At 41.0% G+C, this 25,785-nt stretch overlaps 2 protein-coding genes across 5 annotated transcripts in view; one reads left to right on the forward strand and one right to left on the reverse strand.

Moving 5' to 3' along the window:
* Positions 1 to 3,128: 3,128 nt before the first annotated feature.
* RAB19 (RAB19, member RAS oncogene family) lies at positions 3,129 to 16,030 on the reverse strand. Of its 2 annotated transcripts, XM_089526714.1 has the most exons (4): positions 15,963 to 16,030; positions 9,382 to 9,610; positions 6,810 to 6,993; positions 3,129 to 4,964 (listed from the first exon to the last, which is right to left on the reverse strand). In XM_089526714.1, the coding sequence occupies exons 2-4, from the start codon at positions 9,574 to 9,576 to the stop codon at positions 4,699 to 4,701; spliced, it is 645 nt and encodes a 214-aa protein (XP_089382840.1). In that variant the 5' UTR covers positions 9,577 to 9,610; positions 15,963 to 16,030; the 3' UTR covers positions 3,129 to 4,698. The 2 variants fall into 2 exon arrangements, with proteins under 2 accessions (XP_089382840.1, XP_089382839.1); XM_089526713.1 differs by lacking the exon at positions 15,963 to 16,030 and having other exon boundaries at positions 9,382 to 9,714.
* A 6,633-nt stretch (positions 16,031 to 22,663) lies between these two features.
* The window catches only part of SLC37A3 (solute carrier family 37 member 3), a 33,985-nt gene continuing 30,863 nt past the window's right edge, over positions 22,664 to 25,785 (forward strand). The window contains exon 1 of one of the 3 annotated variants that reach the window (XM_089527907.1): positions 22,664 to 22,742. The gene's annotated coding sequence lies outside the window, so the exon portion shown is untranslated. The remainder of the gene's footprint in view (positions 22,743 to 25,785) is intronic. The other 2 variants (XM_089527906.1, XM_089527909.1) reach the window with 2 other exon arrangements.

Raw genomic sequence — 25,785 nt, forward strand, 5'->3', positions numbered from 1 at the left:
CCAAAGCTGCACTCCAGTCCTTAGGACTGGGTGGTGGCTTTGGCACGGCTTCCAGACTCTTAGGACGCATGCATCATTGAAACAGCATATTTCCAAAGTGATTCGAAACAGCTTTCTTTTGGCCTGTCTGTATGGGGCCTATAATTGTTCTCTTAGAGGACTATATAATGGTAATACAGTGCTCCATGATGAAGGGCATGTGTGCCTTACCTTTTTACAATTCCTACACACATCTGACTTAAAAAGAGACCTGTACTTAAGTGTTGTCAACTGAGGCCCTTTTATGCTACACAGTTACAGCACTGTGACTCCACTTTAACTGCCATGGGTCCATCCCATGAAATCCTGAGATGTGCAGTTTAGGATGAGGTATGTTGAACTCTCCGCCACTCTCCTCAGTGGACTACAAATACCAGGACTCCACTTGATGTTGCCATGGTAATTAAGGTGGGATCATAGTGTTAGAACTGTGTAACGTGAAAGGGTCCATTGAATGAATTCTGTTCTGGATTCACGCCACTCCATACTACCTCCTTTTCCATTCAATCCATTCTTAGACCTCATTAACCCATTGCCATGGCTGCTCTTTTGGGGAGAGGGACGGATCCACTTACCATTTTCCTCCCTAAAGATACAGGTGGCATTCAAGATCCTTGTTATAACAGCTGAAGAGTCCATTTCCAGAGCCAGGCACACAAACAAATGCTGCTTGTGACTTGTAAACTCTTGTACAATTTGGATCCGATCTTTCTTTCATTTAAAATATATTTTTTACAAAATACAAATTCAACAAATAATATCTCTGCACATCAAATAGTCATTTAACATTTTACAGCATTTATAATTCCTACTCCCCTCCCTCCAATATTAACAATATAATACATTTGTTGGTATATACTTCAAAATTGAACTACTTTGTATCTGTTTCTTCTATTTTCAAAACTTTTTATTTCACATTCAACCTCTTTAAGATCACTTTCACCTTTTATCTGTAACTGACTGTGTCTCTTACATAAATTATAATTCATCATTCTATACCTCCTTAGAACTGTTTCATTTTATCCATTTTCTGGTAATGCTATTGATTGAGAATGCTGTTATCCCAGTCATTCTATGACTTATATACAGTATCTTACATTTCTGGCTTTTCCTCTTCTTTAAATCTCTTGAGTAGTTAATTCCTGTGTACAGAATTTATTATACTGCCCCATTTCTCTTCCCAGAAATCTATCATGTTACTCCAATCTTCTTTGTACTTTCTCAGTAAATTTTCCTTTAATAATGTTGTCAGTTTGTCCATCTCCATCATTTCAAACCATTTGAAAAGCCAGTTATAAATTGTTGGAGTTTTTCTTCTGGATCTGGTCTTTCTGAAAACTTGTGGCTCCTTCTAAGAGCCCACCTTGGTTTGTGTCGCCTGTTTTTTCACCCTCCTGTGTAAATTTACAGTGCTCTATAAATAAAGCTTAATAATAATAATAATAATAATAATAATAATAGGGCATGTTCCATGTGGACACAAAAGACAGCCATGTTAATGGCTACTTCCAGCTTATGTTATTCCCTTCCAAGGAAGGCTAGGACATCCTCCTCCCTCTTGTGCTTCTTCTAGTAATTGAATACTATTTGATTCAAGCATGCTTTTGGCAACTAACTGCTGAGGTTTTTAAAGTAGAGGTGCTATGATCCTCTGATGTAAACTTAATAATCTGTTTAATTGTGTGTCATTATAGCACTGTGCTTTTAAATTCATTTTTAAAAAACTAATAATTCACCTTGCTGTCAGTTTGGGAAGAATGAGTTATAAATATGGTATTTTGCATTTCTGCAAACTGTAAGATTCAATAGTGACTGCTGCTACTCGTGCTTGGGTTGCATTCTCACAGACATATATCAAAACCAACTCCAAGCATTGAGTTTGCTGTTAGCATATAATGACTATGACACATCCGCCCACTATGAGCCCTCTTTTGTTGGGTGCCTCCAAGTCACTTTTGACCTATGATGACCCTAAGGCGAACCTATCATAGGGTCTTATTGGTAAGGTTTTTCAAAGGAGGTTTGTCATTGCCATCATCTGTGACTGAGACTGTGTGACGACCAAGGTCACCAGTAGGTTTTTATGCTCCAGGAGGAATAAAACCCTAACCCTGGCTCTCAAACCACTACACCATGCTAGCCCTTTCATAATACACAATTATAATGGTATGATTCCACATTAACTGCCATGGCAACATCCTATGGAATCCTGGGATTTGGAATTTAGGGAAGGGCATTAGAGCTTTCAGCCAGAGAACTCTAGCACCTCGCCACACTACAAACCCCAGAATTCCATAGGATGTTGCCATGGCAGATAAAATGGGTTTGTTGTGCTATCATTACATACTAAAAAAGGGCCCAGTGTAGCATCCAATGTGATAATGTTCATAGGAAAGAAGGGTAAGCTTTCTGTCACAAGGTGCCACAGTCCCTATTCTTGTCGCATGTTTATTTCTCTCTTAGGTCACTACCTGCACATTGGTTTCATTTAAAAACTTAGTCAGAACAAAAGAATAAAATCCACTCAAAAATCTGTTGGATATCATCATAGTGTCGGGGAGAAAGGGGTTTGAGAGGGGCTTTGGTATGCAAGTGCAGCCATCCCTCTTTACAAGCTTTAGGGGACACGCGCCTAACCATGACAATTTCCAGGTATCAATTCGATATGCCCTGTCAACTGTGTATTTCTTTCTAGCTCTGCTGCTTCAATGACACCAGTTTTAGCCACAGTGGAAACAGCTCAGTTTCTTTTCACTTTTTTATTGAGACTGCAATTTCTCTTTACAAGATGCATCAAGTAAAATGGGAATCTTTCTGCCTCTTTCACAGGGGCTCAGTACAAATTAGAAACATTCACCACTGCTTTGTTGGAGCTCCTGAACATTAGAGTAACAATTTTCCTTTTATATTTCCTTTAAAGGAATGAGTAATAGGGAAACAAACAAATATACATTTTCTTAAATTGCAAACGTCTAGAGCCAGGCACAGCACACAATAAAAAGCCCACGCTAAAGATGCTTCTGGATTGAGCAAAGCACGTTTAAGTGCAGTTACAGATTTAAGCACTTGCTTCGTGTCTTTAGACCCCTTTTATTCCAAAATTGGCTGCCTAACAATAAGACCCATATATAGAGACTTCCCTTCCTGTAAAATAAAGATGTTATAGAATTATTTCCAATGAAATACTTTGCCAGAATGTGCAAGATAGAGGAATTGGCAAAGAACCAAGAAAGAGAAGACTGTCTGAAGTAGATAGGATTAAATTTATTGGCTAATATAATTCCCATAGATTCAAAGGGTTTATTGTAAATATGACTGTCTGGAATGAACCCACAGTCAACAAGATCATCACTTCCATTACAAGAAAAGATCAACCATTCATTGCCTTCCCACTAATACCTAGCATCACAATAAGTACACACAGTTCCCAACATTTTTCAGAAGAATGGTTGCAGAAAATTTCCTATACTCACTTTTTGATAATATTAAAGGTCAATGTCAACTCTAAAGCACAGGGGGGAAATCGGTTTCCACAGTATTTGGAATGTTATTTTAAGCAGTAATATGTTACTTGTGGTTTATGAAACGAACTATTTAGATTTTTAAAAAACACTTTAAGACACAAAAATAACCAAAAATTCCCCAAGAGCAATATTCTAGAGTAATAACTAAACATTGCTCATTACACCAGAAAAAATAAGCTTGCCAGTAATTACATTTCTGCAAAAATAACACATTGAAGGTAACTCTGTTAAAATGTGTTATTTCCCTGCCCCCAAGTTCCCATGCATCCACAACAAAGAACAGTCACCTTGGCAACTGCCGTTTCAGTATATCTAAGTTTTGATCCATGTTGTTGAAGCGTTTGTGAGAGGTGCAGCCACCATCACAGATAGTTGGAAAACTTGGATTTACTAACTTCAGTCAAGCGTTCTATTTCAAAGAATAGAAAACTTTCCACACACTCTTGTTAGTTATAATTCTTTACTGTCACAGCCATTCACAACTAGTGCAGGGACTGTACAAAGTCAGAACAGGAAAAAGAAGTGGGAACGACACATAAAGTTGCTTATAAAGATCAGTGGTTGGTGGCAATAAGAGGCAGAGCAAATCCTATGTAAACTGAAGACCAGCTACATCTAGACGACTAGAAAGTACTGGCTTGCTAGGCAAGAAACAACTGCAACCAATCAAAACCACTTATTTAACATTTAACCATACTAATTTTGTTAATCACTATCCATACTCTTTTGAGCTAAAATATAAAAGATGTCACAGTGCTTAAGAGGTAAACACACTTTTTTCCACTGTCACTGTTGGAAGCCAGTAGAAGCCTGACAGGACAGCACTTCACAGAACCTGAAAGATGTCCACCTGTTTCTTAGAGGTATTCACCATTCTTTTCCAATGATAGTTTCTCATAGTTTCCAACAGCTATTCTTCTCTTCAGTTGAAAGATTGCATGGCCACTGTGAGCCACGGCAGCCTGCCAGGACCATCAGAAGAAAGAGAAGCAGCATTGGCTTCAGGAGAATGACAATAAGCCAAAACTGCTTGGCTCAAATATACGGCAAACACAAGGCTAGAAGGAAAATTCTTCTTGTAATAGTGTAGGCTTCAGGAATCATGTTAGTGGCTTTCCCCCCTTGGAGCATTTCATCAACATGAGCAATTGGAGTTCTCAGCTTGACTGGCAATCACTGGCCTGGTGTCCAGATGGATGTTTTCTGGAGGGCCACTCTCCCCATGAAGCTGTAAGGTATTCCGAGCTATCAGCTCTTTGGCCATTAGGATGAAGACCTCATCTACATTTTGGGCCTCCTTGGCTGATGTCTCCAGTACAGCCAGAAGGCCATGCTTCTCTGCCAGTGTGCAAGCATCTTCAAACAGAACTTGCCGCTTGTCTGCTTCATCCGCCTTGTTCCCTTCAAATTGGATTAAAAATATTTCAGACTTCCAACAACTTTGTGAACAAATTCAATTAGCAAGAAATTTGATGAGCCAGACCAAAAAAACACCTCCTTGACAATGGAGTCACAGCTGATCACTTAATGATATCCAACAAGACCTAAAGGATTATAGAGAACTATGGAAGGTGCAGTGATTGAAGCAGGACTGGAGTGGGAATCAAGTGTCCTCCAGATGTGGTTGGGCTGCAGCTCCCACCAGGCTTAGCCAGCACAGCCAATGGTGAGGAATATTGGGAGCTACAGTTCAGGAACTTTGGAAGGACTGCATGATTCCCATCCTTGGATTAGTGTTGGATCAGGCCTAGAAAGAACTAGATTTGAATCTCCACTTAGTGATCAAGTAGAAATAATGTAGTTGGACAACACTTTGACTGCCATGGCTCCATCCTACAGAATCCTGGGATTTGTAGTTTTGTGAGGCAGCAACACTCTGGCAGAGAAAGTTAAAGACCTTGAAAAACTACATGTTCCCCAGGATTTCATAGGATGGAGCTACAGCACTTAAAGGTGATGTCAGATTGCGTTATTTCTACACTGTCGATGTATCCACTATCTTAGGGTGGCTTTACACTGGCCAGAACAATCCAGGCTGTTCCTGGAGTTTTCTGGCCCTGAAGCTGCTCTGAATTCCCCATTGGCTGCGTGTTCCTGCTGTGCCACCTGCACAGCAGGATGCTATGTAAACAACTGCCAGTCATCACTCTGAAGTGCTCCGGATTTTCTTGGAAGATACAGAGCAAATGGTGAGTAAAATTCTATTTTATTCAGGGATGACCCAGACTCACTGCAGGACTGCCTTTCCTGTGTGAAGACTGTCCACAGTTGAATCAGACCTTTGGCCCTGTGTCCTGAAGACAAGGCAATGTGAGGGCGGGGGGAAGAGATTCATTTGGCCCATGTAGACATGCCATCTCTTTACCTAAGCTACTTCACAGGATTGCAGAGAGGATAAAAATGAGAAGGTCACTGTGTATTTTTCCTTGAGCTTTCTGGGGGCAAGGCAGCAGAATTAAAAATAAATATCTAGCTGCAAAAGCATTGAAGTTCATCTAGCTGTAAAAGCAGTGAAGTGGTAGCCATTTTTTCAAAATGTACCCTTTCTTCTCTTCCTGAATTTCTATGTTTCCAGATTAGCAATTTTTTTAAAAGGCATAATTTCAAAACAGTTCAACAATCCACATGTTAATTGTCCAGATTTAACAACAGGATTGCTAAACTGTTTTAAAATTCTGAATGTCCTGATAATACAGTAGCAGTCTCTACCCAAACAGTTTGGCTTAGAATTAAGTTCAATCACATTCAGCAGCCTACATCTACTAGTAAGTGTGCTTACAGTTGAGAAAGAATGCTTTCCTTGAGTTTGTGTACAAGTTCTTCCATATCGTTTCCAAGGTAAGCTGAAAATATTTTGCTGCATGAAGAAAAGGATAAATTGGCAGTCCCTCTAGCCAAGTGGAGTGAAGGTGGACTCTTGTTTTAACATTGCTCATGAGGACAATGTCCTTCAAAGATCTTGCAAGAGTTACATTTTTACTATAACTCCCAGAATCCGCCTGCAAGCTCTTTTCTGGGCTCTTCAGAAGTTAGTTTAGTGAGTGCAAGATAGGTACACATCACTCGCAGTGCTGTCTTCCTACAACAGCTTCTTACCCTCAGTATCTGCCATCTGAGGCTGTTGTCTCACTTGCCTAATGATAGAGCTAAGCCTGATCTTTTGATTCCCTTTCCCTGACTGTGTGTGTTCGAAGATGCAAAGGAAGATGGAAATGTATACTCTGGATGGGAGAGTTCAGCACTTACCAATCAACATCAGGACCAGATTAGCTGCACCATATTTTTCAATCTCATGAATCCAATGAGGTATAGACTCAAATGTGGATCTCCTGGTCATATCATAGGCAAGGATAGCACCATGGGCACTACGATAATAACTTTGGGTTATTGTCCGGAAGCGTTCTTGGCCTGCTGTATCCCACACCTGAATCTGGAAAGGAAAATGGTAAAAGAAAGCTTTATTTCATGTATACACATGCATGTGCACATGGCTCATCCAAACTATTTTGCTACTGAAATCTGAGCAGCAAATGGCATGTTTCCCAGCCCCATGCAGCAAAATCATATACTCTCCAACTCTCCCAGTTTGGCAGAGAGATCTATCCTCCCACTTTTTCAGCTGCTTTAAAAATGTCCCAGTTTCTCTCTCGTCCTCCCAGTTCCCCCTTTTGCCCTCAGTTTACGTCAATTGCTGCAAACTGAGTTCAAAGTGCAAAAGTGTTTTTGCACTCAACTTAGCAGTAGGCTCAGTCTATAGCAAACTGCTGCAGCCTCGTCTAGCTTGTGTGTTCTTCCTCCTTAATAACATTTTGCCATCTTTAACATACTGTAATGTTATCTGGCCAGATGTGTCCAGGTTTTCATTTGGAAAATGTTGGGGGGTATGAAATCAAACTGCATAGTAAGCAAAACCAGTCCAATTATGTTGGCACTGAAGGAAGGAAATCCCAGAAACACTTTTCTCTATACTGTAGTAGTAAAAATATACAGTAATAGCAACAAATGAAATAACTGAAAATGATTAACATTTGTTACTCTTCCATGACATTCAAACTGCTTTAATACAGTTTAATAAGCACCTCAAGTTCCATTTTTTAGCATAAAGATAGGGTAGAAATATAATGAATAAATGTGAAATACTTGCAATCAGCATTGCTGAAGGGCCTACATATATAGATGAAAGCACAAGGTGCCTATTGTTTCTTTCTTCCTGGTTCTCTGTTTTTTGTTTTTGCAAAATTTCAAAACACAGTTAAATCTCAGAGCTGAATAAGGACATGAGGTTTACGTACATGTGATCACCAAATCCAGCTGCTAAATACCCAATATTTCATATTACCATGATCAGGAAACTCCCCTTTGAGACTAAAAAATAAATTCTTTCCAATCTATAAAGCCATGTTTGGAAATGGAACACAGGTTTTTGTTGCAGATTCCTGCATGGCAGGATGTTGAACTGGATGGCCTTTGTGGCCCCTTCCATTTCTTAAGATGCTATGAAAGACATAATTTTTGTTGTTGTGTGCTTTCAAGTAACTTTTGACATGTTGACCCTATCATGGGGTTTTCTTGGCAAGATTTATTCAGAGCGGGTTCACCATTCCCTTCCTTTGAGGCTCAGGATGTGTAACTTGCAGAAGATCACCAAATGGGTTTTCATGGCCAAGCAGGGACTTGAATCCTGGTCTCCAGAGTAGTAGTCAATGTTCAAACCACTACACCATGCTGGCTGTCAGTGAAATATACAGACCTGTATCCAATTATGTATGGAGCCAGCATGGTGTAGTGGCTTGAGCACTGGATTATGGCTCTGGAAAGCAGGGTTTGAATCCCATCTTGGTAATGTAAACTCACTGGGTGACCTTGGGCAAGACACTCTCTCAGCCTCAGGGGAAGGCAATGGCAAACCTCCTCTGATGAAACTTGCCAAGAAAATCCTATGATAAGTTCACCTTGAGGTCGACACAAGTCAGAAACAACTTGAAGGCACACAACAACAGCCAAATTATGTAATTATACAAACACAAAGCCAATAAAACCCAATGCACAATAGATTACAGACATAATTTCTAGGGCCAGCATCAGACTCTGAGCTATATTCTGACAACCTTCTGTAAATTTTTTCCTGCTTTATGTCTTTTTTTTTTTTTTTTTTTTGTAGAGGATAACCATCATAATCAGCTAAACATCTGTCAATGTGACTTCGGACTAGTCAATGTCTCAGACCTATCCTACCTCACTGGGTTGTCATGAACATAAAAATGGGAAGGAGAACTATGAAACTGGCTTGAGCTTCCTGGAGGAAATGCTGGATATAAACACAAGTTAATGAAAAATACAGTGGGCCTTTGGTATCCACTGCTGTTTGGGCCAAAATCTGTGGATACTTAAGTCTAGTTAAATACAGTGGCATAGTAAAATGGTGGTCTTTATATAAAATGGCAAAATCAAGGTTTGCTTTTTGTAATTTACATTTTGGGGGAATATTTTCAAGCTATAGATGCTTGAATTTGTGGATAAAGAATCCGTGAATACAGAGGGCCAACTGTATGTCTAATAATTACTTTAATTAAGTGTCTGATTTGAAGAATAGACTCTTTCTTTGTTTTTGAGTTGCTGGAAAGACCATTGCAGACTAAGAGAATCTAGCACACTGAATAAAGCATTCAGTGATGTGCTGTAATACAGAGTGGAGCTTTAGCAGCAATCCTTGATATGGGTTTTGGGGAACGCAAATACATCCCTTCTTCTGCCTGTGAAAGATTGGAGGAAATTATGATGATAGCTTACCCTTCTAGTAAGAGACCATACCACTTACCTTGACCTTCTTGCCATCAATCTCTAGCGAGCGCACCGTGAAGTCTACTCCAATAGTGTTCTGTTGCTTTGTATGGTATTGCCCTGACTTGAAACGATGGACCACGCACGTCTTTCCCACATTTGAGTCTCCAATCAGGATGATCTTGAACAAGTAGTCAAAGGCCTCATCCACCTCAGAGTCTGAGAAAGCCATGATCGTCCCTCTTGACTGGAGCCTTGACTTGGTCCTGGATTCAACACAGGGGAAAAAACTGTGGGAATGCAAGAAAGAACCAAACAACTAAAGGCAAGCACATCATAACATGTTTAAGGGCTTAGGTTCTCCCAGACTGTGTTGTATAACACAGAAAGAGAAAGGATATTTGCTTTTCTGCTTCTGTTCTGTTTTTTAAAAACATGATCATTATCAGATACTACTGTTAAAGATAATGGAAAATTTCACTGAACTGGTGAGTAGCAAAGGTGATGTCAAAATGGGGAAGTTTTCTCCAGTAGGTCTTGTTTCCATAATTACAGATTATGCCAGTTTAGTTCTTTCCTTTTTACTCACAAACGGCTCAGCCTACTGCAACCAGGGTTCAGGAATAACTGGCCTTTTAGGTTCAGAGGCAAAACAACAAACATTTGAGAGGACTTTGTAAAGATTTTTTAAACTTAAGCATGAACTTTTTAAAAGAATGATCATGATGTTTCCTGATTGAATAATAATAAATTAGTGAAATTGTACAAAAGGTAACTGAAAATGTTAAACTGTGTCTTATGTTAGTGCTATGTTCTACTGACTAAAATGTGCACTGTTTAAATGTGGCACCCTATCTTTTTTTATAAAGTCAAAATAGCTAATGATAGTGTAAAAACACAAATACTAATGAATATTTAGATATCAAAATGGAAAAAATGAAACAGAGCAGCAGCACACAAATATACTGTATGTACTATAGTGAGGTCATGAGTAGTGCATCCCAGATGCATTTTCCCCCTTGAAAAGAAAAAAAAACCCTCAAACCAGTTGTTTCGCATCACCCACCCCTGAAAAAAAACACCACTATATCTTGATTGGATGATGAAATAATTTCAAGGATCAAGCTAATAGACTTCCATATTGTAAGCATTTTACACTGCAAATGCCATGACTGAAGAGGCCCTGTCTCTCATACGTATTTCCTTGTCACATTTCAGCTGGTGGTAGCAGGACCTCTGATCAGAGAGGACAGATCGAATACAGAGGGGAAATAAATAGCTCCATAATTGGCCACTTGGGGGAACCAAAATCATTTTGACGTACAACCTGGCATCCATATCCATGCATTCTTTGTCAGGGATTTAAGCATCCACAGTTTGAAGATAGTTTTAAAATATATAAATTCCAAAAAGCAGACCTTGATTTTGCCATTTTATGTAAGGGACACTATTTTACTATCAATTGTATGGGATTTGAACATCCATGGATTTTGATATGTATGGGAGATCCTGGAACCAACCCTCAGTGCATACCAAGGGTCAACTCTACTTTCTCCTAGTGTAATAGTAACATTCATAGTAATTTTGTAGTAATGAGTATTTCAATGAGCTCCCTTTGGGGGTTACAGATACAATAACTAGTAATGACTTGTTGGGTGATCAGAGTAATGAGTAATGGAATAGCCCAGGTCTCTAGCTTCCTGTATTGTGGAACAAGAATCACAGAATCATAGAGTTGGAAGAGACCACAACCCTCTGCCATGCAGGAAATCTCAATCAAAGCATTTGCGACAGATGGCCATCCAGCCACTGTTTAAAGACCTCCAAGGAAAGACTCCACCACACACCAAGGGAGTTTGTTCCACTGTCGAACAGCCCTTACTGTCAGGAAGTTCCTCCTAATGTTGAGGTGGAATCTCTTTTCCTGTAGCTTGCATCCATTGCTCCGGGTCCTGTTCTCTGGAGTAGCAGAAAACAAAGCTTGCTCCCTCCTCAATATGACATCCCTTCAAGTATTTAAACAGGGCTATCAAATCACCTCTTAACCTTCTCTTCTCCAGGCTAAACATCCCCAGCTCCCTACGTCGTTCCTCATAGGACATGGTTTCTAGACCCTTCACCATTTTAGTCGCCCTGCTTTGGACACGCTCCAGTTTCTCAATGTCCTTTTTGAATTGTGGTGCCCAGAACTGGACACAATATTCCAAGCGGGGCCTGACCAAAGCAGAATACAGTGGCACTATACTTCTCTTGATCTGGACACTATACTTGCATTGATGCAGCCTAAAATTGCATTGAATGTTTTAGCTGCCACATCACACTGTTGACTCATGTTCAACTTGTGGTCTACTTGGACTCCTAGATCCCTTTCACACGTAGTTTCATTCAGCCAGGTGTCCCCATCCTATATCTGTGCATTTTATTTTTCTGCCCTAAATGCAGTACCTTACATTTCTCCGTGTTGAATTTCATTTTGTTAGCTGTGGCCCAGCTTTCTAGTGTATTCAGGTCATTTTGAATTTTGAAAATGGAAAACACACAGTAGCATATATGAAGATTTAGGGCCTAAACAGACAGGGCAATATAAAGTTGCTTCGGGTCACTTTGGAAGTGTGCTGTTTAAATTATGCATGCTTCCTAAGAGGCCAGAAGCCACACCAAAGCTGTGCTCCAGTCCTATTTTGGCCTGTTTGTTCAGGCTCTAAGTCAATTTATCTTTATTTTTAAAGAGACACAGAAAGTGGAGTAGACATCTATGTCAGAGATATCCTTGTACAGAACAAAAATCAGCACCACTGCCTGAGTCTGTAATGTAGACAGCCCAGCAACAAACAAACAATCTGAAGGTAATATTTTTGGATCAATAAACATTTCCAAATATTTTACAAGAGTGCCCTCATGTAAAGCACACTGCAGTAGTTCTATCTATAGCCCAAGCGGCCAGGGCCTAGGAATGTAGAAAATTGCCTTTTAAGGAGTCTGGCCATCTATCCAGCTCATTACTGTAGTTCTACTACCACAATCTAGAGTTATGCCACAGTCCATTACAATACCCAGCAACATTCCACATCTGAAAAGCTAGGACATGTGTGGCCATGCAGCATCAGAGTGTGGTGGAGATGGTAAACATGATTAACACACAAGTTAAGAGAGGCTACAGTGCTTTGCTTTTGCCTGAGCCTATTGTGAAAGGCAAGATGCTGCCCTTTCCTTTCCTCCCTACTGAGTAGAGTGCAAACTACCTTTGCACTTTGAATTCAATTTGAAAGAATTGAAGTAAGATGAGGATAAAGGGAAAAAGTGGGAGGAGAAGAGAAGAGAGTAAGAAGGACATTTTAAAAGCAGCTGAAAAGTGGGAGGACATAGGATTAATCTGTACTGTCCTTGCCAAATCAAGACAGTTGGCATGCCCTATCCACCAAACATCAGTAGATTAGCGATGGCTGGAAAAACTTCAGACTTGTAGGATCACTTTTGCATTTTAAAAAAAATGGCAAAAAAACACCAGAATCCACCAGTTAGAACCTGATACAAAATATATACATATAGAATTAAAGAATAGTGAGCACTGAAATTTGTCTTAACACTGGAGTGTTTATAGTGTTGGTATCAGTTGCTACTCTGAAAAAATCTAACATGTTAACTTTACCCATCATGTGTAACTTTAAAAATACTGCTTTATTGTATTATTTTAAAATCTGTCAAAACAAATAAGAGAAAATGTCACATAATCCCTTCAAATGATCCTAAAAAGATTGCTTGGGAAGTACTGTATATACTCATGTATAAGTCTAGAAATTTTAGTCAAAAAATTGACCTCAGAAACCCAAACATTTTATGCACAGGTCAATGTAAGTTCTGTACTTTAGCTCTTATTTTTTTAAAAAGGAATCGTTCTGTGAAAAGCAAGTGTGTGATCTGTCTTGGAAGCACTTGTCTCTCCCCCCCCCCCCCCCACTCTCTCATCCATCCAACCTTTAGGGTGAGCACAAACAGTTATGTCTGCTGGAATTTTCTATGTTTTTTAAGCATTGTTTTCCTTTGCTTCATCCTTTAAATCCTTTGGTACATGCTCCTAAGTTTTACTCTCGACTTATCTATGGGTCATATCAAAATCCACAATTTTCGCCCCAAAACTTGCCCTCGACTTATACATGAGGTTGACTTATAGTCAAGTATATACAGTACTTATTGTCTCAACAACTCTGATTTCCATTCTCTTAAACACTTGTTTAGATTACTAGAACGTTAGGAGGAACTTCCTGACAGGAAGAGCTTATTCAAGAGTGAAATATGCTGCCTTAGAGAGAGTGATGAGTCTCTTTCTTTGGAGGTTTTCAAACAGAGGCTGGATTGCCATCTATCAGGGGTGCTTTAATTGTGTTCCTGCATGGCAAGGGCCTGGACTGGATGACCCTTGTGGTCTTTTCCAACTCTACGATTCTATGAACACAACAAAGCGCACACAAATCCTTTCCTGCCTCCTACACCATCTGTCTTTACATCCAGCAGTATATTTGGAGAAGCAGGAGAAGTCATTTTGTAATTGCCACTGTTAAACAACAGATAGGCAAACTCTTTCAAATCTCCCACAGAGCTAACATTAAATCCTGGCCTATTCTTTTCCTATCTACAAATGAGAGCAATGCAAGTCAGGAGCATTCAGAAGTGCATAAACACTGATAGATTGATAACCAGAGGCTTCTACAGGCCTGGTGCCATGACTAAGCCAACCAACTGCTAGATAAAAGGGAGGGTGCCCATAATTCAACAAGAATCAAGGGCATTCATTGTCTGTTGAGGCTCTCAGGTTCAACACCTGGCATCTTGTTTTGAAGAAGGCAGGCATCAAGTCTAGGACACAGTTGCTCAAAACCTTAGAAAACTTGTAAATCAGCATTTGCAGCAATAGGATAAACTAGGGGATAGGTGAACAGAGGGTGGTGCAAAATCGACAGGTAAGGCATTGGCTGAATTGCAGTAGATCTACAAGAGGTTGGGACTGTCAGTTTTTTAAAAAACAAATAAGGGAGTGTTTAAGTTGGATAGTGCATTCTTGATAATAATTAATTCAGATTTATGCTTGTCGCCTCAGAGTATGTCTACTATAGTGTAGTCCAGGGGTAGGCGACTAGGACCCGAAGCAATGGATGCAAACTGCAGGAAAAGAGATTCCACCTCAACATTAGGAGGAAGTTCCTGACAGTAAGGGCTGTTCGACAGTGGAACAAACTCCCTCGGAGTGTAGTGGAGTCTCCTTCCTTGGAGGTCTTCAAGCAGAGGCTGGATGGCCATCTGTCGGGGATGCTTTGATTGTGATTTCATGCATGGCAGGGGGTTGGACTGCATGGCCCCTGTGGTCTCTTCCAACTCTATGATTCTAACCTGCGGCCCGGCGAGGCCTTGGGACCGGCCCCAGCCCGGTCCTGCCGCCGATTGTCGCCGGGGCCTTTGGCCTCTCGCGTGCATGGGCAAGAGGGGCAATTGTCTATAGAAGCCTCAGAAACATGCATTTATATTAACATTTTTTGAAAAATCAGCACATTTTTTCGCGTGCCCTCCACTTTTTTAAAAAAAGTGTCCACCATTTGAAAATTTTGTCCTACATTTGTCCCGGTTTATTTATTTAATTTTTTTTTAAAAAAAATTAATTATTTATTTTTTGGCTTCGGCCCCCCAGTTGTCTGAGGGACAGCAACCCGGCCCCTGGCTCAAAAAGGTTGCCTACCCCTGCTGTAGTCAGTTCTCAGATTCTTGCAGGAGGGCTCTCTGAGTTGCCCTCAACCCCCTTAAGTTAAGAAAGGTACTGCTAGGGTACCATGAGTGTCTAAAATGAAAGGTGGGATAGAAAATAGATATTTGGAAGTTTGTGGATTTTTACCCTTCTGTTTTACACCTAACTCTAGTTGGTTGATGTCCTAATCCTAGTTTTAAAAAAAAACTTATTACTGTACAGTCTATTCCATAAACCTCAGATATGTCCACACCTGAACTAGGAGGTGCATCTGACCCAGTAAAAAAAAAAAGAGTTCCATAGCATTTTTAGCAAAATACATCCTCCATGTTAACATAATCTATAATACCCTGATGGGAAAAACAATATATGTTGGAAAGTTTGAAAACAAAAATCAATTGCTCTCTTGGGAGACAGAAAACTGCGCAAGAGAGCATTTTCTCCCATAATTAGGATATCTGATATTTATGTTTGAAGACAAGTAGAAAGCGCATAAATACAACCCACCAGTACCAAAGGACACACCAAGAGAATGGCTTTTCAGTCCCACCCCTTCATGCTATCCTTCTTGTGTGTTTACACCTGCAAAGGCAAATGTCTCTTTTCCAGCCTCCAGAGCCACAGAGATAACAGCTTCTCTGTTATGAACAGGCCATAAACAGTGAAGCCATCATTATTTCCCTTCTTGCCATTCCTGTTCTCAGTTACCTGCCCCTGTAAAAGTTTCCCTCCTTGAAACTTAAAAGGAAGCAATCTCTAATCAACACAGTGAAACATTAATACGCCTCAACATCACATAAAAGCGCCAGAAGAAAGGAACTGGGCACCTCAACTTCCAAGTTAATTTACCCGTTCTTCACCCTCCTCCCTTTAATATCTCTTACCTGCATGAACAGGTAGAAGTCTCTTTATATTCTCCTCCCACCCTTTCTTATTGCCTGATGGGAAATGTAGTTCTACAAGTTCAACGTCTTCCTATCTCCTGCCTGTCAGGCCAACGTAACTCAACCTTGCTTCGTAGCACCGTTAGAAAAAAACACCAAACGCCAGAGGTTAAACCACTTCCTAGCTAAGATCCTTCTTATTTCTGTAAAGAAAGTGTTCTGTATGCGACACATGCTACTAGAAAGGGCCACATTGTCAGAACAAAACTTAGCACAATCCATTGTTTGTCTACTTAGGAGGAAGCTTCATGGAGTTCAATGGAGTTTATTCTCTTGCACAACGAGCTAAAATGAGCTGTAGCTGTAAAATGACCTACCCTTGTCTATGAGAAAGACCATTAAAACTCTATAGGCCTTCCTACTAAGTATACACAGAAAGGCTGGGATAACACAACAATTCAGCTGCACATTGTCTGTCTTTTATTAATTTACTTTTTATTAAAATATTTTTATTCTGCTCTTTTCACTTGAAATCTCAGGGCAGCACACATTTAAAACAATAGAACAATCTAGCCAATTGAAAATTAAGAACTCATTTATACAAGAGAAAAACACATTAAACAAATTAAAACAGCACACTCTCTAATCCGGAAGCACTGTTGTGGGAAACAAGAAATGTTTAATCGAAGCTGCATTTTAGTTCTTGGGGTTCTTACTCTTATCTTAGCTATGGGACATATGCAGAAGAAAAGGGCATTTTTCACCATTGGCAATGTTAGCAAGAGTTGATTTGGGCTGCAGTCCAACATTAACTACAGGAGCACACTTTCCCCACCCCTTCAACAAATAACACTGCAGCAGAGTTCAAGAAACATTGGAAATCCAGAGAAGTAAAGAAAGGAAAGGTAGGTACAGGTCTACTACAAACTTCTCAACCTCTTTCTTACTTACTAATATAAGTCCTAAATATACATATTTATTCAGAAGTCCCATTGAAGTCAGTAGGATACACATCCAGGGTATACGACTTTACTTTGGTAAGAGACACTGCTTGGATTATAAGGGCAATTTACTAATATTAAATGTATCTGTTTAAGAATGGAATTGAAGAACTTTCACAAACAAGACAATATCTCCCATGAACTGCTCTAAGAATCCCTTTTGTTTTATATAACAGGCAAATGACTCAATAAAAAAATTCTCCAAACTGAAAGAGAGAAGAAAGAGAACCAAGCTGTCAAATAATTCTTGACTTTCTATAGATTTCTGGAGAGAAACAGTATTCAAATCTAGCAGCAGAAACAATTATTTATCCCCCCCTTCACCTTCTTTCCATGCTTTGTGGGTTTTCACATTCTTCCTGTCCAGGATTGTGTGGTTATGGCTGGCTCCTAGTAGGGTTTCAAATTTTCTAAATGGTCTGGACCCTGGAGGTCTACCCCTTTACATAATCAGAAAATCCCCAGGTGTCGTGTGCCCAGTATTACTTACTAGGGGAAAAAAAATCACCTGTTGGTTTTCTTCTGGCACACAGCTGTTAAAGGAGCAGCACAGGACTTCTAGAAATGTAGCAATAATAGCAATAGCAGGTACATTTCTATACCGCTTATCAGTGCACTTAAGCACTCCCGGACCCTAAGCAGTTTACAAAGTGTATGCTAATTGCCCCCAACAAGCTGGGTACTCATTTTAGCGACCTCCTCAGAAAGATACAGCCTGCGTCGAGTTTGAGCCCTTTTGCTGGTATTGAATTCACAACCTTATGGTTTTGAGTGAGTGGCTGCAATACAGGCATTTAACCACTAATAAATCTATAGGGTATATGTTTACAAGTCTTTTTCTGACAGTAGACCAGTGTGATACAGGATTTGTTGTTAATTGTCTTCAAGTTGACTTCGATTCACAGCAACCTTGTGAATATGACACCTCTTGCCCCCCCATCCTCTCTCTCTCTGTTCAGGTCCTGCAGGCTCAGGCCATGGCATCCCTGATGGAGTCAGTCCATCTGATGTGTGATCTTCCTCTCTTTCTACCACCCACCACCATCTTTCCTAGCAGCATTATTATATTTTTCTAGTGAGTCGTGCCTACGCATGATGTGGCCAAAGTATGACAGCCTCAGTTTAATCATCTTGGCTTCCAGGGAGAGTTCAGATGTGATCTGTTCAAGGACCCATTTGTTTGTCATTTTGGCCACCAACGATACTGCAGCACTTTCTTCCAGCACCACATTTCAAATGAGTTGATTTTCTTTGTATCGGCTTTCCTCACTGTCTGGCTCTCATGTCTGTACAAAGTGATGGGGAATACAATGGCTTGGAAGAGGAATAAAAATAGAATATAAATAACAGGGAGAAAAACAGTGGATAGAGAGTTATAAAACAGTTTTACGTGAAGCTATAATAAATGATATGAATAATGGAAGATATAAATTATATATTATTATTATTATTATTATTATTCTTTCAAGAAAACTGGATGATTGAGATATTGTGATATTTGAGTATTATGGCGTTGAAGTATCGAGGATATGAAAACAATCTGTATTGCTATTGTATTTGGGAAATGAATAAAAATTATGAGAAACCTAAATATAAAACTTAGGTCCAAAACACACTGCAGAAATAATCCAGTTTGCCATCCTGGCAATTCCTTTTTGGGTTTTTTTTTTTTTTTGGCAGTATGGCATAACAGGTATCTTTGTCTTGAGATTCAGATAAATGGGTAAAAGAAATGATGTGAAAATAAGTGATTAATTTTCCAATCAGATAATTTGTTGAAACAGGGGTAACAGTAATGACATTTAAGACAAACACAGGATTATATACATGGAAATTTGTCAAGAGGAGTATTAATATAGGAAAACATATCCAGTGCTTTAGGCTTGGAAGTCTTTCTTTTTATTTTGTTAGTATATAATATAGTAGTGTCATTTTTGTTTTGATGTGGGCATGTATGTTTTATGCTGATGTAATGTACTATGTAATGCATTGTAGTTATGTACCGGTAATGTGATTTATAAAAATGTATTGTATGATTTGTTTTTTATATACATTTACAATAAACTATTTTTAAAATTAAAAAAAGAAGAAATAATCCAGTTTGAGACTGCTTTAACTGCCCTCTCTCAGTGCTAGGGAATTCTGGGAATGGTAGTTTTGTGAGATATTTAGCCTTCTTTGTCGAGAGAGCTCTGGTGCCACAATAAACTACTTTCCCCAGGATTCCCTAGCACTGAGTCAGGGCAGTTAAAGCCGTCTCAAACTGGATTGTTTCTGCAGTGTGTTTTTGGATCTTTCTCAACTCAGGAAACTTGATTCTAAACGCCATCTTCCAGTTTTCTCTTGCAACCCTATGTGAAGGTGAGACTTGCCCACTCAACTTCTTTACTCGGGTGGCAGCCCAATGGGTCTTTTTCATCCCACTGCTGCTAGCAATTATGTGAAGATGATGGACACTATCACACCAATTCTTCACTGTGAGACTCAAACCCGGGACTCTCTTAAATGTCTCCTGCACTATAACTCTCTTTAGATGCCAGCCCTCTGGGTTACAAATTTTTCCCCAGCTTGGCACCAACAATTCTTTGACAGCCACGTACCTGCTATCTAATGTGTCCCAAACCTAAAATACTTTTTCTCCATGTTGGTAGCATTTTTAATGTGTTTCTGAAATCACTTCAGACAGCTGCTTGCTGAAACAAAGAAATAAATTTATTTACAAGTCAGGCTGAACACAGTATCTCTTTTAGTTGATGGTGTTCACTAGTCACCAAACACTATCTAGATTATCGCACTACACTCTTAATAGTGCTGTTATTCCACTTTAATTGCTCTGTCTGCTTCCTGTTTCATTCTGGGATTTGCAGTTTAAGGAGAGGCACTTAGAATTCTCAGCCAGAGAGATCTTGGTCCTCACTGAACTATAAACCCCAAAATGCATCAGGAGGCAGCCAGAACAGTAAAAGTGGAATAGCAGCACTATAAGAAGGTAGTGTGGTTTCTAATCATAAAGTGTGGAGTGCTCTGAGTCTGTGCTTCAAACAGCCAGCCCTGCATTTTCCCAGAATACTCTGTTCAATTCACTTTACCAGTTTCAATGGCTCTTCACCCCTCAGGGTACAATAAACATCAACTACTTTCAAACCTGTTCCTCCCTCTTATATACTCACTCCTGGGAACAAGCCTCCACCTTTTCCTGGCTTTGCTCCCACTGGCTATTGCCAAAGTCCTAATCTGCCTGTTGTCTCCACATCCTGGAGATTATCACATCCGGAAAAGGAGGGGAGTGAAGCGAATTGCTCCCATTGCTTATCACACAATTGTGTGAAGATTATCGGACAATGTCATGCTTATCCCGTCCTTCTCCTGTCAGTGAAGTGGAATGGCCCCATCAATGTGTATTAACAGAAACCCCTGTTAATACAAAGCGATGAGGCTATTCTACTTCACCGACAGGAGAAGGACAGGATAAGCGCGACGCGATAAGGATGGAAGAGATTCGCTTTGCTCCCCCCTTTTTCCTGTGTGATAACCTCCCCTATTACATACACCTGAAAAAATAAAGCAGAAGAGAAAGAAAAAAATTGTTGTTATTGTTGTTCCCTGCTTCTATCCATGAGGAGAGTCAGGTAAGAAGAAACACACTTCTCCCTCCATATTCGCTAGGATTAGGGGCACTGACCCCTGTGAATATGGAAAAACTGCAAATAACAAAAATACCCTGTTTTTAACCTGAGAGGACACCTCTCTAGGTATCTCTAGGTCCTCCAGTGAAACTCTATGGTCAACGTCTGACAGACACTAACCATAGAACTGCCCTGGAGGAGCTACAAATGCCCAGTGGAGTATTCTCTCTAGCAATCTCTAGGTCTTTCAGTGCAACTTTTAAAGTTGACCACAGAGTTGCACTGGAGGACCTAGAGATTCCTAGAGAGAACATATTAATCAAATCCGAGAATAATCAAATCCGGAAATATCAAAGCCGCAAATATAGAGGGATGAGTGCGTTGTTGTTGTTACTATTATTGCGCTATAACAATGCAGTGCAGCGAGTTCCCAAACTTTGATCCTTCAGATATTTTGGACTTCAGCTCCCAGAGTTCCTGACTGTTGATCAAGTTATCTGGGGCTTCTGGGAGTTGAAGTCATAGAATCATAGAGTTGGAAGAGACCATAAGGGCCATCCAGTCCAACCCTCTGCCATGCAGGAACTCTCAATCAAAGCATTCCCGACAGATGGCCATTCAGCCTCTGCTTAAAGACCTCTAAGGAAGGACTCCCCACTACACTCCGAGGGAGTTTGTTCCACTATTGAACAGCCCTGACTGTCAGGAAGTTCTTCCTAATGTTGATGTGGAATCTCTTTTCCTGCAGCTTGCATCCATTGCTCCAGGTCCAGTTCTCTGGAGCAGTCTTCATGTTTTGCATCAGGAAAACTTTATGTGGTCTAGAGGCAAAGCATGCCAACCTTGCCATCTGAGGCCTCTGCCTCCAACAAAGGTAAAGCATTTTTTTCCAATCTTGGCACTGAATGGCAAGTCTACCTATGTAGGAGCCTGTGGCTTCACAAAGGAAGGAGACATGATGGATCCCAAGGAAACATCTTCTTTGAATTGCAAATGGACATTAAATTTCATTGAAATTTAAAAATCTACCAGTGACTGCATGGCCAAAGGGGGAAATGCCAGCCTGCAGATAGCCCTCCCTACCATCTGAACTGAGACCAGAAACAGAAAATGCAGGCCTATGACTAACATCTTCAGTTTCTTTGTCCTGTTTTCCTGATGAAGAAGCCAGTGTGACTTTGAAAGCTTGTAACATGTAATACCCCAGAGGACAGGATCAAAATTCAAAATAACCTGAATAGACTAGAAAGCTGGGCCAGAGCTAACAAAATGAAATTCAACACGGAGAAATGTAAGGTACTGCATTTAGGGCAGAAAAATGAAATGCACAGATATAGGATGGGGGACACCTGGCTGAACAAAACTACATGTGAAAGGGATCTGGGAGTCCAAGTAGACCACAAATTGAACATGAGTCAACAATGTGATGCAGCAGCTAAAAAGGCCAATGCGATTTTAGGCTGCATCAATAGAAGTATAGTGTCTAGATCAAGAGAAGTATAGTGCCACTATATTCTGCTCTGGTCAGGCCCCACTTGGAATATTGTGTCCAGTTCTGGGCACCACAATTCAAAAAGGACATTGAGAAACTGGAGCCATGTGTCCAAAGGAGGGCAACTAAAATGGTAAAGGGCCTGTAAACCTTGCCCAATGAGGAACTCCTTAGGGAGCTGGGGATGTTTAGCCTGGAGAAGAGAAGGTTAAGAGGTGATATGATAGCTCTGTTTAAATACTTGAAGGGATATCATATTGAGGAGGGAACAAGCTTGTTTTCTGCTGCTCCAGAGAACAAGAACTGGAACAATGGATGCAAGCTGCAGGAAAAGAGATTCCACCTCAACATTAGGAGGAACTTCCTGACTGTAAAAGAGCTGTTCGACAGTGGAACACACTCCTTCCTCAGAGAGTGATGGAGTCTTCTTCCCTCTCTTGCCAGAGGCTGGAGGGAGGAAAGGAGGGAGGTAGGGAGGGAGGGAGGGGGCGGAAGGAGCAGCCTGAGAGCAGAGACTACAACTCCCAGAGTGCTCCGCGAGAGAGAGAGAGAGAGAGAGAGAGAGAGAGAGAGAGAGAGGAGGGGGAAGGCGGGGCTGGAGCTCGGAAGAGGGCCCCCTGGTCATGTGACCGTCTGGAAGTTGCCTTGGAAATGAGGGCAGGTGAGAGGGATTTCTGAGGAAGGGGGCCCTTTTGTGGCTGCTTTGAAGGGGAGAGGGCTGGGAAAGGAGGGTCAGGATCGGCTGCTGTTGTGTTGTTTGTTGCTGTTGTTGTGTGCCTTCAAGTCCTTATGGTGACCATAACATGGGGTTTTCTTGGCAAGATCTGTTCAGAGAGGGTGGTTGTTGTGGGCTCCCTCTGAGGCTGAGAGAGTGTGACTTGGCCCCAGGTGACCCAGTGGGTTTCCATGGCAGGGCAGGGGTTTACTACCTGGGTCCAGATGTCCTCCTTTGTCCAGGAGCCGCCCTCCATTTCAGGCTTTCTGTCCAGGAGGAATTCCCAAATGCCCTCCATTTTGAGCATGACTAAGAAGCATGGATTTTACATTTCTAGGAGTGTTTCTAGGAGCTCTGTCTTGGGCCGTGTCCCTCATTTTCCTGGAAGGGCCTACCTTTTTAGGGGGCCTTGCTGTCTGCGGTGGGGAGATCTGGCCACTCTGGGCCTGGGACCTGAGGAGTGACAGATGACACTTGCTTTTTGCCTGACCTGGAGGGTCTGCACCAACTGAGGTCCAAAACACATCTCAGAAATAATCCAGTTTGAGACCGCTTTAACTGCCCTGGCTCAATGCTAGGGAATCCTGGGAACCGTCGTTTATTGTGGCCCCAGAGCTCTCTGGCAGAGAAGGCTCAATGTCTCACAAAGATGCAATTCTTAAAATTCCCTAGCATTGATCCAGGACAGTTAAAGCAGTCTCAAACTGGATGATTTCTGCAGTGTGTTCTTGGACTTTCTTGTTCCTATGCATTCAGACACGCACTTGGGTCCTGAGGTGTCTTCATAGCAGGAAAGAGATTGCAGGGAATCCTTGGAATTCCCTTTTCTCTTTCCTTCTTCCATCCCTGCCTTTAAGGGCATCCCTTTGCCACGTAGCAGTTGAATCGGTGGCCTCCTCCTCCTCCTCCCTGTTCAGCTCTTGCTTCTGTGCCTTTCTCTAAAAAGAGATTTCAGTAGCTGTGTTACTCTGGAAAAATCAGCCTGCAAAGGGATCTTGTTGCACCTTTGAGACCAGAAAGAAGCTGGCAGCGTGAATTTCCTCAGACACATGGAGTGGAGGGTCCAGACACAGATGCATATAACTATAAGCAGGCTGTGTGTGAGAATAGCCATGGAAATGCAAAACCTGTAGGTAAGGAGAAGATGAAGCAGCAAGTTCGATCTTGATGATGGGCGTTGGGCAGGGTGACTGGACGTCCTCCTGCTCCAGGACATGCCCAACATTTCAGATTTCTGTCCGGGAGGATTTCTAAAACGTTCTTCCTTTTGAGCATCACTGAGATGTGGTGCTTTATCCTCCTTTGCAGTTAAGACACCTGGTCCCCCTAGGCTAGCCTCATTAAAGATATCACTGTTGTGTGAATTTTGGATATGCTTAAACTTTGCTCCATACAGGGTGACCAGATGTCGTTCTTTTCTGGGACCTGTCCTACATGTCAACCCTTTGTCCAGAAAAGTGAACCCACCTCAACATTAGGAAGAACTTCCTGACAGTAAATGCTGTTCAACAATGGAACACACTCCCTCCAAGTGTGAATGAATCTCCTTCTTTGGAGGGCTTTAAACAGAGTCTGGATGGCCATCTGTCAGGGGTGCTTTGATTGTGCATTCCTGCATGGCAGGGGATTGGACTGGATGGCCCTTGAGGTCTCTTCCAACTATGATTCTATGAGGAATTTCAAAATGCCCTCCATTTTGAGCATCACTAAGAAGCATGGATTTACATTTATATGGATGTTTTTAGCTTGTGTTTGGCAAAGTCCTCAATTTTTCTTGAATGCCCTGTCTTGCATAGCCTTCACCTCCTTTGCGGTTAGGGCATCTGGTCACCGTGTCAAAGGCAGGAGGAAGGACACTGCCTAAAGCCAGGGATGAGTATTGGAATATAGTGTGGGAAACAGAAAGGAGATGTGATGAACTGGCCAAGGGTGCCTTCATGAGAATGGGAGTTAGATAATGTTGAAATGTGTGTAGTATGCCAGGAAACCATTATCTGTGTTCAGCCCACTGCTAATCCATACAGCCTTCTCTGTCAGGGAGTCCTGGTGCCAGAACAAACTACAAATCCCTTGATTCCATAGCATAAAGCTGTGGTAGTTAAAGTGGTGTCAACCTGGATTATTTCTAGTTCTTCTCTCCATTGATGCATTTGATCAGTGGGAATAAAATAAGTGTTGGAAATTAAACCAATCCCCATTGATTCTGTGGGTCTGCTGTAGTTGGGACTAAGAATTCGGTTTAGGTCTCTGTTTATTTTTAAGCAAGCAGGCTTGAGGATTTCAGCATAAATTTAGTCAGAGGTTGTGAAATTGCAGTCTAAGAATACTTCCAGCTGTTTCCTTGTGTCTGGCTGGTATTAGCCATGGATACTTACTGCTAATAAGGAAATGTATTTATTTTGGAATGTCACAGCCCTGTCAAAAGCAAGAGGCACCCGAACAGGCTACTGGCATTGTTCTTTTGGCAAATGGTGCTGCTGATTTATGGGGAACAAAAGACATTCACTAAATCTTGCTGACCTGAGTTCTGTTCCAAGACAAGACCAGGAGCTTGTTATGTGTTCTTCCTCCTCACTGACACAGACATTGCCTTACTACCAGTGATTTCAAAGACTGAGAACATACCCACTGTCTGGCTTCCTTCATGTTGCCTCTTTTCCTTTGTGTGCAAATTCCTTCTCAAATGGTTTTGTGTAAGCCATAGTTTAGATGCTAAGGTGATCTCATCCTGCAAACCATGATTAGAACTAACACAGAGGTAGAATCCAAAGATTAGCCGTGTTAGTCTGTAGAATCAGTATGCAGAGAGATCTTGTAACACCTCTGAGACTCACTGAAAGAAAGAAGTTGGCAGCATGAGTCTAAATGCATCTGTGGAAGTAGACTTAAGCCTATGAAAGCTCATGCTGCCAACTTCTTTCTTTCAGTGAGTCTCAAAGGTGCTACAAAATCTCTCTGCATACTAGCTCTAACACAGATTACCCAAACT

Source organism: Sceloporus occidentalis, unplaced genomic scaffold, assembly GCF_023333645.1.
Source record: "Sceloporus occidentalis isolate IW3139 unplaced genomic scaffold, rSceOcc1.0.p SCAF_5, whole genome shotgun sequence".
NCBI classification, from domain to species: domain Eukaryota; kingdom Metazoa; phylum Chordata; class Lepidosauria; order Squamata; family Phrynosomatidae; genus Sceloporus; species Sceloporus occidentalis.

Coding starts and splice junctions, on each gene's coding strand:
- RAB19 (XM_089526714.1), bottom strand. CDS start 9,576: ATGGCTTTCTCAGACTCTGAGGTGGATGAGGCCTTTGACTACTTGTTC. Junction 6,994..9,381: donor TTGATGGCAAGAAGGTCAAG/GTAAGTGGTATG, acceptor TTTCCTTTCCAG/ATTCAGGTGTGGGATACAGC. Junction 4,965..6,809: donor TCTGGTCCTGATGTTGATTG/GTAAGTGCTGAA, acceptor TCCAATTTGAAG/GGAACAAGGCGGATGAAGCA.